The sequence below is a fragment of the Callorhinus ursinus genome, unplaced genomic scaffold, assembly GCF_003265705.2.
Source record: "Callorhinus ursinus isolate GAN/ISIS: 27379988/994484 unplaced genomic scaffold, GSC_fseal_2.0 scaffold4, whole genome shotgun sequence".
Lineage (NCBI taxonomy): Eukaryota > Metazoa > Chordata > Mammalia > Carnivora > Otariidae > Callorhinus > Callorhinus ursinus.
Genome location: NW_027397066.1, coordinates 120,023,635 through 120,037,714, shown reverse-complemented (window position 1 = coordinate 120,037,714; position 14,080 = coordinate 120,023,635). Strand labels below are relative to the sequence as shown.

At 39.8% G+C, this 14,080-nt stretch overlaps 1 protein-coding gene across 6 annotated transcripts in view; it reads right to left on the bottom strand.

Moving 5' to 3' along the window:
• Window positions 1-14,080, bottom strand: part of GAB1 (GRB2 associated binding protein 1) — a 125,430-nt gene that overhangs the window by 26,578 nt on the left and 84,772 nt on the right. For 4 of the 6 annotated variants that reach the window (XM_073892295.1, XM_073892297.1, XM_073892299.1 and 1 more), the window contains exons 3-7: window positions 8,717-8,942; window positions 8,252-8,332; window positions 3,697-4,298; window positions 2,388-2,473; window positions 1,894-2,197 (exon numbers count right to left, since the gene is read on the bottom strand). In XM_073892295.1, coding sequence (XP_073748396.1) covers window positions 1,894-2,197; window positions 2,388-2,473; window positions 3,697-4,298; window positions 8,252-8,332; window positions 8,717-8,942 — 1,299 coding nt within the window. The remainder of the gene's footprint in view (window positions 1-1,893; window positions 2,198-2,387; window positions 2,474-3,696; window positions 4,299-8,251; window positions 8,333-8,716; window positions 8,943-14,080) is intronic. The other 2 variants (XM_025874249.2, XM_025874248.2) reach the window with 1 other exon arrangement.

Here is a 14,080-nt window from a genome sequence, read left to right as displayed (position 1 = left end):
CAATATTGCGAAGAGTTCATGACACTTGGACCTTAATCCTTCAGCTACCTGTGAACTCAATTATAAATCTATGCATGTCCAAACATACTTTTGCATTTTGTATGCAAAGAAAATGACTAATAATGCCTAAATAGATTTAAAGACAAATGAGGACAAAGAGAAGCAAAAGGAAAAGTTGTCAAATAAAAAACCTGTGATGCTCACACCCTTTCTAAGATAACCACCCCTGATTATAGCCCTGCTGCTGGGGCTGTGTGGGCGGCCGTGGGTGTTACGCATGACTATCCCTCCAGCTGTCAGACCAAAGGTGGGCAGCTGACCAGTGGTAGCCAATCTACGGGCTGGCCTACAATCCATCCTACGGCCTGATGTGAAAAGACAAATAAGAGAAATCAAATTCTCTGTGAGCACCCTACAGCGAGTGAACAATGATGGAGGCAGCAGACGCAGAAGCTGCACGCATGTAAAATAAGGAGCCAGGAGGCAGAAGTGAGGCCACAGAGGGGCGTTGTGGGCCACAGCTCCTGGAAGGCAGAAAACACGTAGAGGATCCAAGGCAGGAAAACAAGAAGGAAAGAATGTGAGACAAAACAAAGCAGATACAAAGACTTCCCACAGGATAGAAATGCAGACAGCAGGACAAAGTGACAGTCCCCTGAGAGTGCTTCTGTTCCCAGTAACTTTTCTCATTTCAGCAGAGGACTGGCCTTACTTACTTACTTAAAGGCAAAACAAAACAAAACTCATTTTCTTCAGATACTCTGAGTGAGTCTCAGACTCTGTTCCCCACAGCTGGAACTTAATTAGAAAAATTGTAACGATCTAAAACCCAGGTTAATGAGAAATTTACACAGATAGTACATGCCCTTAAAAAGTTATGTACAGCACAAGAGCCTTCAGATGTGCTGAATTCCCCAGAAATGGTGCCAACTCATCACACAGCCAATATACGAACTTATGTGGTTGTCAAGATTAAATCACACTAACAGCACTCTGCAACACAGCTAGTTGTCTGGGTTTTAACCACTCAAACCCCAAATTCAAAAACCTGGGTGTGTATTACCAGTTTGGAGTTTCTTTTATACTGAATTCTTATCAAACCATGCTACCCTAGAATTCATTGTTACTTACGAAGGCCAGTATGAAAGAACAGACCAGAAGCATTTATACCCCAGCAAAGGCAGAATCATTTTTAAAGAAGCTGTTATACGGACAGACTAGAAAGACTGTATAAGCAGCCTCACTGTTCTTAAAGAATTACGTCAAATGCACTAATAACCTCTAGTCTGAGTTGATATTATATACTCTGGAGAAGAGGTTACAAACCAGCAGCCAAAGACCACAGCTAGCCTGTAGAAGGGTGTGGTCTGTCTGCGGTGTTTTTTGGTTTTTGTTTTTAAATTACACTAGCTGATCAAACTCAAAAATCAAAAGATAATACACGTAAGAGATGAAATTTCTGGCTTCTCTTGACACATCAGATGATTTGCCCATATGGGCCCACATTATTTTCATACAAGTGAACAAAGGATTACAGCCAACGAGCAGTTAGTTACTCCATTTACAATGCGCAAGTGCATTCCAGTTTCTCCTCATTTTCTCCTGTTGCTTGCCAAACCTTGTGAGTAATTTTTAGTTTGTAACCTCTGCTCTAGAGACAGGAGACAGAAATCTCACCCGGGCATCAACATATAACAATTATTAATCTACAAATAGCAATACCACACTTAAAACACGTTGATAACTAAGGTAATATGAGATACTTCAGAATTTCTAGTCCCAATAGCATTTGGGATTTCATGACAGTTAAGAGCAGCTCTAAGCTGGCAGATCTAAACTGGCACCAACCCCTCCCCGCCGCCCCAACCCTTTCACCATGCCATCCCTCCTTACCTTTTCTGTCAGGCTTGAGGTTCCTATCCACGGGGGGTGGTTCACAGTCTGCAACAGGAACTGGCCTTCGGGGAGGGGTCTTTGGGCTGGACCGGAAGCCCATATGAGCAGGAGGAGGAACTTGCATTCCAAATGAAGAAAAATCAAATGTTCCCGGAGTCATTGGCACATAATTTGCTTCCTGAATTGGTTCCGTAAAACTGCTGGAATGTTGTCGTGGAGGAGAATTGGGATTCATTGGGACGTAATTTTCATCCAGTTCTTCACTTGATACGCTTCCCACTGTCAATATATTTTTGATTTTCTAAAACACACATACATTTCTTTTAATAAACAGAAACTATTATCAAACAGGAAAACACAAGTCTAAGTCACACCTATTCATACGGAGCTGAAAGGACTTGTATTTCGTGATCTCATTTAGTCTCAGGGCACTGTGTGTGAAGATCCTGAGAGTGAAATACACTTGATGACGCCAGGTCAATTATACTTACAAAGTGGTTATGGAAGCCTTCAAGTGAACTAGATCTGTCACTTGGAAATGTTCGTGGAATATCATAGCAGTCTTGAGAACTAGCATCTAAAACAGAAAACAAACGATCAGCATTTCTTCTCACCTTTGCCAGTTCTCAGAATGGTCTGTTCTCTCTTTACACACCTGTGTGCAGGTATGTGTGCACACACACAGATTTTTTAAAAAGATGCTCACAGAATAATATCCCGAATGGGCACATTAAATCATTAGAAAATGCAAACACTCACTATATGCTGACCAGTACCAGCATTTGATTACGGCAATGAATGAATGTCTAAGCCCAGGATGAGATGGATTATTTAAAGATGGAGAAAGAAATACTTTTCTTTTCTCAGCTTCTGTACCACCTTGGTCCTAACTTATACCTCAGTAACCTTTAATCAGATTACAGAGCCACTTCATGAAGAGAATCAGAAACTGGTAGTGAATGGCCAAGTCAAGTCTCCCTATTATTACTCTTCGTGATGCATTAAATCTTTATTTTCTTTAGGATAGGTGGGTAACTCTACCACAACATACAGAAACATTAGCACACGGTTTTTAGGGTATGGACATCTTAAACTCTGGCCTTCTATCTCTAGGACTTTAAGAACCTCAGAGTGTAACCCAGACTGAATCTTTCTCCCCTCAAGGTCTGTAACTTTTGGCAGGCTCTGGGACATGGTGTAGGACTAAGTGAAGTGGCCAGGGTAAGGGGAGAGAAGATTCCGAGCTTTAGAGATAAATAAAACCAAACAAAAGCGGAATGGCACGACTGGAACAGAGTTTACTAGTTAGACACAACGTGTAAACTGCTTATCGAGGAAGGAAGGAAATGGAGCCCAGCAGATGGGACACAGAAGCAGCCATAATGGCACACAAATACAGGAAAGGGATGACTCGGAGAGGCTTTGTGGCTGGTCCATTTCCTGCTCCTCTGCCCCAGTAGAGAGTCCACCCACCCAGGATACATGGAAAGCAGGAAAGAGGGGTGCACACTTCCTGAGGCAGGAAGGTATTACTAAGGCCATACTTCTTCAGGGGTGAAAAACTCCAAGTCTTTCTCCCTGCCAGCAGAACATGCACTCAGGCACACGCTGCATGCACAAACACCCTTCCAACCATCTACTGAGACTCCGATAGCTTCGCTACATGAGTGGGTAACCGCAGAGCTGAAGAAAAAAAGGACTATCATTTAACATCATACGATGCTGCAAAGAACAAATATTCAGACGCACATATTTTCTACCATTAACCTCTTAACACAGTAGAAGCCAGTTAGAGCTGACCTTTTCGCAATTTGTTCAAATCCACAGTGGAAATGGTATTACTACGTGATGGTGGCATCCCTGCTGTAGGGATACAGTAACTATTGTCAGTATCTGAGGCCGTGCGTGGGATACTGCACGTTTCCACAGGAGATCGGTCATGAGCTGGATGTGGTTTCGGCGGCCGAGGTGGAGGAATATCTGGAATAGTGTCTAGCTTTGACGTCTGTCCCAAAGTTCCTTCTGGAAATGTTCGTGGAATCTGATAAGTATTACCAGGTGTTGGAGGAATGTCATAACTAATAGATACATGCCTCATTTGAGTCTCTACACTTGATGTCCCAGATGGGGTATTAAAAACATAGAGTTCTCCATCTGCCTCGGTACTCGATGGAGACACCTTTGGTAAAACATCGTGGGAGTAACTCCTGGGCAGGTTATAAAGGCTGGAGTCTACAGAAACAGATGCAGCACGAGACGGTGGAGAGTCATACATCATTTGCTGCTGAAAAAAGCCATTCATTCCATGTTTGTTCTGGGAGGAAGCAGGATTTTTATGAGAAGGGACGTTATCATTGCAGTCTGTTTCAGAAGAGGTGGATTTTGCAGAATCAGCGTGTGTTCTAAATAAAAATTGTTAATGACAAAATAAAACATGGTGAAGACATAAGACTACATTTTAATAAATATATTTATAGCTTAGCAATCAAAATACATGGCTTTTTTTCATTTGATTTTTTGTGCGATCCATAAGATTTAAGCATGAAGGTTTCTTAGTCTTTATGATTATACACCAGACAACAAAACCACCACCACAAAACCACCAAAAGCATTCTCCCTAATGCCTGTCCTGTATCGGCCCACACCCCCAACTCCACCTATAGAACCCACACATAAAACCATGATCCCTGAGGCAGTGGAATTAGAAAGATACAAAACTCTGAGAAAGGTAAATGATTAAGGCATAGACACAAGGAAAAGCATTTCCTCTGAAGAGCATGCAGAAACCTCGTGCCAACACTTATCAAGTTGGTCCATTGCTCTTTATTTAGCTTACCTCTGCCAACTGTTGTTCTTTAAGACTAACAGCCTAATGATTACCTGGTATTGCATAAATTCAATGTAACCTACAAGGAGGTGGTAACTTGAAAGGTTTTGTGTATCTTTCTTTCTACTAATTTTTTTCTTTTTTTTTTTTCAAGATTTTATTTATTTATTTGACAGAGAGAGACACGGCGGGAGAGGGAACACAAGCAGGGGGAGTGGGAGAGGAAGAAGCAGGCTTCCTGCTGAGCAGGGAGCCCGATGCGGGCCTCGATCCCAAGACCCTGGGATCATGACCTGAGCCGAAGGCAGACACTTAACGACTGAGCCACCCAGGTGCCCCTCTACTAATTTTCTTTAACAAACACTTAGCCCATACTGTAAAGATGATCAAAATACAACCCACAGAGTTGGCCAACTCCAAAAAATAATTAACCTTGAGAACTCTCATTAGAGTCTTTTTAATGTTTTGGGTACATTTCTAGTTTCTGCCTTTTGCAGTAACACAAAATTTGGGTAGAAGCCAAAATGAAGCTAACAATACTAGCACCCTGCATGCACTTCCTTAATGGTTAACAAGATACCTTAACTACTGTGAATGTTGTCCAAAGTCCTGTAGGAACTTGAATTTAATCTTCTGAAAAATAACTTGTGATAGTCTTTTTAAGGTCTGATCTTCCCTGATTTCTTAATAATGCCTGGCACTGTGTATCACATTTATTCGTTCAAACTCTTTGCCTCTGGTGTCACAGAGCCCATACTGCAACATCCTCATTTCCCTTCTCCCCCCTCACTGATTGTTCCCTTCTTTCACTGACTGGTTCCTTCTTCCTGCGCCTCTACCTTGGAACAGCCAACAGAATTCAGTCTTCTAATGCTTTACCACACACACCATTTAAAAATCCTCCTTTCTCGGACGCCTGGGTGGCTCAGTCGTTAAGCGTCTGCCTTCGGCTCAGGTCATGATCCCAGGGTCCTGGGATGGAGCCCCGCATCGGGCTCCCTGCTCAGCGGGAAGCCTGCTTCTCCCTCTCCCACTCCCCCTGCTTGTGCTCCTGCTCTATCTCTCTCTGGGTCAAATAAATAAATAAAATCTTTAAAAAAAAAAATCCTCCTTTCCCATAACTTCACCTTCTGCTGAATGTTGACAACTCCGATCTTCTCAATCGAACTCTGAGTCCCGTATTTTCAAACTGTTCAAATATATTTCTACTTGGTTATTCTGGTGTTACCTTCCTTGAGTGTACCAAACCCAACTCAACTTACTTACTTCTCAAATTGATTGTCCTTTCTGACTTGCCATTAAAAGAAATCTCTTCATCCAGAATCTCGAGGCTCAAAATGCTATCAGCTTTGATTCATTCTCTTTGATCTCCACCACCGAGGCACCAAGTTCTTCTTCTAACCAAGTAACTATTCCCCAGCTCTGTTCCCACTGTCACCACCTCATGTTCAGATCCGGGTCTCTGCTACGATTCATACTACTAAACCTTCCTAAGAAGTCCTAGTGGAATTCTTTCCTCCAGTCTCTCCTTCTTCCAATGAACCCAAGGGACCATACTGCTATACTGCTGTAAGGTCAGTATTTGCAGAACACGGTTTTCGTATCACTCATCTACTTGGAGAAAATCCTTTTAAGGGTCCCAACTGGCTGTGGGAACTACAAAAAGCCCACAAACAACTCCACTTGGTACTGAGGCTACCATCGCTGGCTCCATCTGGCATGCCCTATCTTATGTGCTACTCTCCCCCAGTGGAACCTCTACTACAGGCAAGCTCTCCTCCTCATTAGCTTCCTCCCAGCCCTCACTCTTACCTTGCCTTTCCCTAAAAAAATTTTTACACGGATTGCGAATGACAGGGTCCTCTTCTCTCACCAACCAGTGTAGTTCAAATCCTACTCCTCCTTTGAAGCATTTCACCTTCCATCTTAAAAATACTTGCACTGTCCCTTCTAAGAATTTCTAATGCACCTACACATATTCTAAAGTTTGCACTTCACTGAATTCAAACAAGTGAGTTAAGAAAAGCTAGAAGTACAATGAGTAGTAAGTTCCCTGCCCTTGACTGGCTTATTGTTTGGTGACGAATAAATTAAAATATCAAGCTATTTCCAATTCTGTGATAAAACACAGATTAGGGGGCACAACCAGGATGCTAAGAAAACCCACACAGGCATTTCGTCCAGCCTGGGAGTTTGGGAAATGTTTTCTAGAGGAGTACATGCCTGAGCTGAGTCCTGCAGGATGAATAAGAGTTTGCAAGGCAATTATCCTGACTTCATCTACAAACACTTAACGTTTTTGCATGTTCTGACTTCTTCAAAAGCTTCCCTTAAAAACTCTGAAGGGACTTATCTGAGGCGGCTGTATCTTACGTAATTAGTCTGTACCTTCACAGCACCCTGCAAAAGAGTGGGCACATAGTGGGTACTTCATAAATATTTGTCAATTAACTGTCACTTCTGCAAAATATATCTGAGCAAGGACTCTGAGCATATTTTCTACTACAACAGGAAAGCTGTAATACCAATGAGATCAATGAAAGATACCATATAAAAAGAAAATGTACTGAAAACTGCCACTTAGCTGCTGGCTTTAAAAAAGTTGATATTGGAAAAATAATTGTGAATCTCCGTAAAATAAAATCTTAGTTAGTAGCACAGGTAACAAAGTTGCGAATGTGTAATTTTAAATACTCACAGCAAACAAGCAAAATCAAGTTAGAATTTGGTATTATTAACTAGTGTTGATTTATAAAAAGATTTCTTTTTTTGCTCTTACAGGTAAAATCCCATTACAACAAATATGTGGAAACCCAACTTTGGAATGTTTGTATTCCAATACCTCAGGGAATAATTCACAGCAACTAAACTGTGGTTCTTGACAAATTCTGTATAAAAATTGAACAAGCGCTTTGTATGATCTTAGCCCAGTAACAGTCACTTTCTCCATGAAAACAACTTTTTTGTTATAAAATAAAATAATGCTTAATATCCAATCATTCTGTTTAAAAAATATCTTTCACATCTACTATGCAATTCATTCCCACTTTTATGTATTGCAAATCAAGATGTAAATATCCCCAACATCACTAGTTGCCACATTGCTGTTAATGGCAGAAACGGGCTCCCCAATCTCTATTTTCTGGCTCCAATTCTGTTACCTCAGGCCTTCCAATTACTTAACAGTAAATGACAAGAATGATCAAATTAAAATATCGTATAACTTTAAAGAAGAGAGCAGGAATGGAGATGACGGGGAAACAAAGCATTTGAGAAACGCTTTATGATACCTTTGGGCAAGCACTGAAATCCACATGCTTCTTTCTACTTAAAAATGTATGAAGTCAGAGTACGCTCCACTTCACTGCTAGATAGGATGATTGGGAAGTTTTAGTTTTTAGCAATTTATTTGATTTCATCAAATTTCACTAAAACCCAGTTTGTATATCCCATAAAATTTGCTATATTGGGATTTTACCTGAATAATTAATTTCTCACACAGATCCAAAGCAACCACAACACACTCACTGCAATGGAATCGTTTTGCTTTCAAAATCTTCTAGTAGTAGGTATTCCTCTCCTTCTTCAGAAACAAAAGATGACCCTTGGCTGGTTTACAATCACATAAGAAATGGAGCAAGATCACCATTTATAAATCAGTGAAATCTGTTAAGCAAGTAATACTGTGAGTCTGTAACAAAGACTACGGAACAGGAGACAGATTTCCAAAAGAGCCTTGTAGGTACAAGTGTTCTCTACCTAGATAGTAGAGAACATGTTTCTCCCGTAAATCTCCTGAATATCAGAAATGTTAGAGGAATATACCCTGAAATATAATAAGCCTAAAATATAAATCTATATAGTTGAGTTTCTTTTAGGCCTTCGAATCAGAACTGAAAAAGTTTAAAGGTAAGATTTCTAAATGTACACACACACACACACACACACACACACACACACACACCCACGCGCACACAGGCATCTGTGGTTTACCTGGTGGGTTCAGGCTTCTTGCTTTGACAGTTGATTAGCAAGAGGTAGTCTTGAGGATCCTCCTGGATGCCAAGGGTTTCTAGGTGTGGTGGTAGGTTAATTAGCTGATATGGAGGAGGCGCAACAGCGGAGGATGAATCCACCTGGGTGGATGGTGGTGCTGTATTTACAGCTAAAGGTAAATCAGCTGGCGCTTGTATGGAGCTGCCAGGTGGCTTCACAGGATCTGCAACACCAAAATGTAACTATCATCATCTATCCCATTCTAAGAATTTTTTCTTAAATAAAGCTACTTCAAAGTTTGGAGATAAACTGTTTAAACACACAAAAGCATGATAAGCCATGACAATGTCAATTAAAACAAATACTACCTAAATAGCAAGATTTATACAGGAAATAATTGGCTCTTGTCAAAGAGATCTGAAGAGTAGGGCTCTTTCTTCCAGAGGCTGTAATAAAGCCATGGTGAATGGTGAACTTTGTCTTGAACAGTCTTTAGTTTTGAGGCTACTGGCAATGAAGATGTTCTACAATCTTAGCACAAGAGATAGATTTTTTTCCACGATAAAAAATAAAGTCGGGACGTCTGGGTGGCTCAGTCAGTTAAGCGTCTAACTTTTGGTTTCAGCTCAGGTCATGATCTCAGGGTCCTGGAATTGAGCCCTGTGTCAGGCTCCATGCTCAGCAGGGAGTCTGCTTGAGGATTCTCTCTCTCCCTCTGCCCCTTCCCATCGCTCTCGCGGGTGCTCTCTCTCTCTCAAACAAATAAATAAATTTTTAAAACAAAACAAAACAAAAAACCAAAGTGTTTCCCAATCCAAGCCAACTTTCCAAGGAGGCCCATCTTGTTATATGGCACCTACAGGCACAAGCATCACCTCTTTATCTCATCTTTATTTGCTGTTCATTCTTTTCTTTCTACTTCCTCAGCAGACTAAGGAGAAATAGTTCTAATTGTGGGATTCATGTTCAGAGAAAGAGCTTTTTTTGACATCTCCTCTTCCCTCAGCTCATAGCCTCAAGTGCCATTTACTGGATTTCCGTAATATTTTCATGCAAAAGGGGACAGCAAGTAAAGGAATAATTTATTAAGCACTTAACAACGTTCTGAAAAGACATATGAAACTACCTAAATTGTCTAGAGCAAAGTAATTTGAAAACAAGTTGAAAACCGAGAGATAAAATCCCACTGTAATCACTGACACAACCAAGTACATTTTGAAGAGCCCAGAAGAAAAATTCTCTGTTGGTCTGGTTAGGAATACAAGACCATACACCCAGAAAAAGACAAACGCTCATATATGAATAAACAAATTTGTTTACTGTCTATGTTAAAACAGAAAAGCCTGGGTTGAAACTGAGATTTTTATAACAAAACATTCCCTAAAAGACAATAAAAAGTGGTAAAAGGACTTAATATGTTCTATCAAATAAAATCAAATGCAGGTCATCTGGCCTGTTAGATTACCAGGGAGGAGCTACATGTCAGCTCTAGCTTCTCTAGATACTACAGAGTAAGTCCATATGCTTTTGATAATGTCTTCATGTATTCAACTTTAATATTTGTATATGCACCCCAGTGAAATTTATGTAGTTTGTATTTTATGGCTCTTCTTCCTAGGCACAGAAGCTCATATCATAATTGCTAAGCTTGAATAATAACACATTAGTATGGCTAAATATAAGTTTACCTTTATTTGTGGTTCCCCAAAACAAACAAAAAGGATCAGAACTCCTATGCAATCGTTTGCCCTACATGTTGTAGATGCTCAAAAGGGTTTCATTCACCCAGCGCAAACTCACTGAGCACTTTCTCTATGTCTTGTTGGAAGAGGCCAGGGGCACTCGCAAATCTTCAAGACCCATTCAACTGAATGTGCAGTTTGGAATGTGCTCCTTAAGAAATATAGGGGCCCTACTAGATGCTAACTAAGTTTAAAGACTTCTTTCAGTTGGAAAGTTTGGCCTGAGTAAATAGAAGTTGAGCTAATTTCTAACTTTTTTATCAGTTATGCTGCAGGCAATGTCGTCTTCATACAAGCTCGTCTAATAAAATCTTAATTCTTAATGCCAGGAGTTTTAGTTAATTCTTTCTCTTTCATGAAAGGTGAGAAAAGATAATGGTGAGAAAAGAAAAATATTTTGGGGGGACATTTATACGACATAATGCCATAATTTCAGTGGGAACTCATAAATATCATGTCTAACAGATGATTATAAATAGTGTATATAACATACTCTAGGAAATAATGTTTTACTGTTTTGAACTAATTACAAATCTGAAAGATTTATTTAAGGGGATATTAAAGGCCCTAGATTAACCAGTGACTCAGGAAATCCTTGTGGCTTGTTAAACTTAATAGAACTATGAAAAATATTTAACTTTTAAAGAAAAGTTTTTGGAAAAACATACACAACATTGAGGAGAAAAAAAAGAGCAGAGTGGTCAGAAAGCACTTATTGTATCCTACAGGCTGTATTCACAAATATATTTTACATACTTCTCCTTTTTGTACTGTAGAGGTGTGGTAAAATTGTACGATCCCATTCAATTTTTAGTTTTGGCCAAAACAAAATGAAACTTAACACTGGAAATACATCACTACATAAAATAGTATGAGAATTCTAATTTTCCAGTGTAACTCCCAAAGTAAGTTTTCCAGGTGGCTGTTTTTACAGATACACTTTTCCTTTAATTTTTTTTTTATTTTAAATTTGATAGCTATACACTAAATTAACTGAGTCATCTTAGGTAGGAAAAGAATCACCCAGCCAGGTGATCACATTTGTCTGACTTGTTTTATTAACACAATGGGACCATCTCATTTTTAAACTTCCATTTCTCCCACCTGTGAATGACTAAAGTTTTTTTTTACCCTCTTTAAAGATGAAAGATCCTCTCAATTTCTGGAAAAAAGAAAAAAAAGGGATTCAAAGGTTCCTCTTTTTTTTTTTTTGGTCTTTGTCAGTGTTTTCTTGAAATTAAAATAGATATGTTATACAATATGCATTATTTTTAAAATCCTTTTGTTCCTCACTATTTCTGGTATTTGGAGCTCATTCCCTAGGAACACAGATGAATTTAGTTGCATTTAACATTGAGAGAGAGTTTTATCAATGAATATATTTTACAATTTATTATTCTATTTTGTGACTCATAGACATTAATGCCATTTCTACTTTTGTGCTATTACATGTCTTTACACGGTGAAGGCAGTGGTGTGGAGTAGAATTCAGTGATTCATCATATACATACAAAAATAAGTGCCCTCTTTAACATCTACCACCCATCTAGCCCACCCCCAATCAACCTCCACCCATCACGCCTCAGTTTGTTTTCTATCGTTAAGAGTCTCTTATGGTTTGTTTCCCTCTTTCCCTTTCCATTTGATCATCTGTTTTGAGTGAGATCATATGGTATTTGTCTTTCTCTGCCTGACTTATTTCACTTAGTATAATATACTCTTAAGAGCTCCATCCCAAAGTATATAATATCCTGATCACACTATGGGAAGGCTTACATCTACTTCTAAGAGGCAAGAACTAGAGAGAACTTCAAGTCTGTTCACAAGCAAGCTCACGAAAGAAAAGACCTTTACACAGCCATGAAAAGCAAGCCCAACCATTCCAAACAACATGGCATACAAAGGACTTTAAGAGGGAAGGGATGGGGCGCCTGGGTGGCTCAGTTGTTAAGTGTCTGCCTTCGGCTCAGGTCATGATCCCAAGGTCCTGGGATGGAGCCCCACATCGGGCTCCCTGCTCGGCGGGAAGCCCGCTTCTCCCTCTCCCACTCCCCCTGCTTGTGTTCCCTCTCTCGCTGTGTCTCTCTCTCTGTGTCAAATAAATAAATAAATAAAATCTTTAAAAAAAAAAAAATAAAGAGGGAAGGGAACACTGCTCTACCACTTTGGCTCAGATAATGCCCTGCCTCCAAAGTTTTAGTCTTTGGGATTATTTTACTCATACTCCTATTTCTCAGCTCTGCATATTTTAATGCAAGCATTGCAGTATGTCTAAATATGCCTTAATATAAAATTTCTGGTCAAAGTTAACCAACTGGTGTGAAAAAATTAACTTCTATTTCACTTTATAAAGGCATGTGATTTGCCTCATTCTACCCAACGAGTAGTTGAGCAACCACATTTGTTGCTTTCTGCCTCACCTAGGTTTCTAACTTACCGCTGCTCTAAGTAATGGCTGGTATCAACTTTCTGAGAACCAAATATCAGTTTAGGGTTTGCTTATGTGTGTAAAATTATTCCCTGTCTCTTAATTCAAAAGGCATAAAGAGTATAATTAGCATCCATTAAAGGCTTAATGAGTTGCTAGAGCAAATTCTTAATTGAATTTTACTAAGAAAGCTAATAAGTACTGGTAAAGTAAGCCTTAACCAGCTTTCAGTGAAGAGAAGCAAATTATGATGTGAGAACCACAAATAATAAGTTGGTCCACAGATCCCTAGCTTAATGCACAGTTTTATCCTGTTTGGAACCATAATGCCCTGGTGTTATGTCCCTCACAGGAGTTGGGGTGCCCAGATAATGCCTCTAAACATTCAAAATAATACATCTACACACACATACCAAAAGGCATAAGAGCTTAAGCCCAGGGAAGCAATTCTACTCTTTCTCATTGGTAAGGAGAATATTTCAAAGTTAATGTGACAGGTTCTCTGATTTTTTTTTTTTTTTTTTTTAGATTTTATTTATTCGACACAGAGAGAGAGACAGTGAGAGAGAGAGATGACAAGCAGGGGGAGCCGCAGGCAGAGGGAGAGGGAGAAGCAGGCTCCCCACACAGCAAGGAGCCCGATGCAGGGCTCGATCCCAGCACTCTGGAATCATGACCTGGCTGAAGGCAGCAGCTTGACCAACTGAGCCACCCAGGCGTCCCAGGTTCTCTGATTTTATAGCTACTGCCATACTCTATCAACCATGTGGTAATAAAACTGAGGTGCTGCTCATGTCCTTGTCAGGAGACCAGATGAGATCCTTGTCTCTCGAGATGGACTACGCTTGCTGCAAGGATATTTTTGGGTTTCTACTACAAAAATTACCTTTATGTCACAATTAAAGGTAAATAGGTCAGGGTTATTCTGTTTCTATTGATTACTAATTTACCTGTCTGTTGTAGAATTTGTTTTTTGTCAAGAAGCATTTTGATTGGATGTATGTCTAATTAACTCAGCAAATAAGACTCTACCCACAAAGAGGAGTATTATCACTGAAGCTCAAGTAACCATCTTCTCATTTCTGAACACACCGCTTCTCATAGAAGACCATTTTGTAAAGGTAAATCTAACAAATGGATACAAACAAGAAAGAGCAGTAGTTGCAATTTTCAGTGAAGCAACCTGTAATT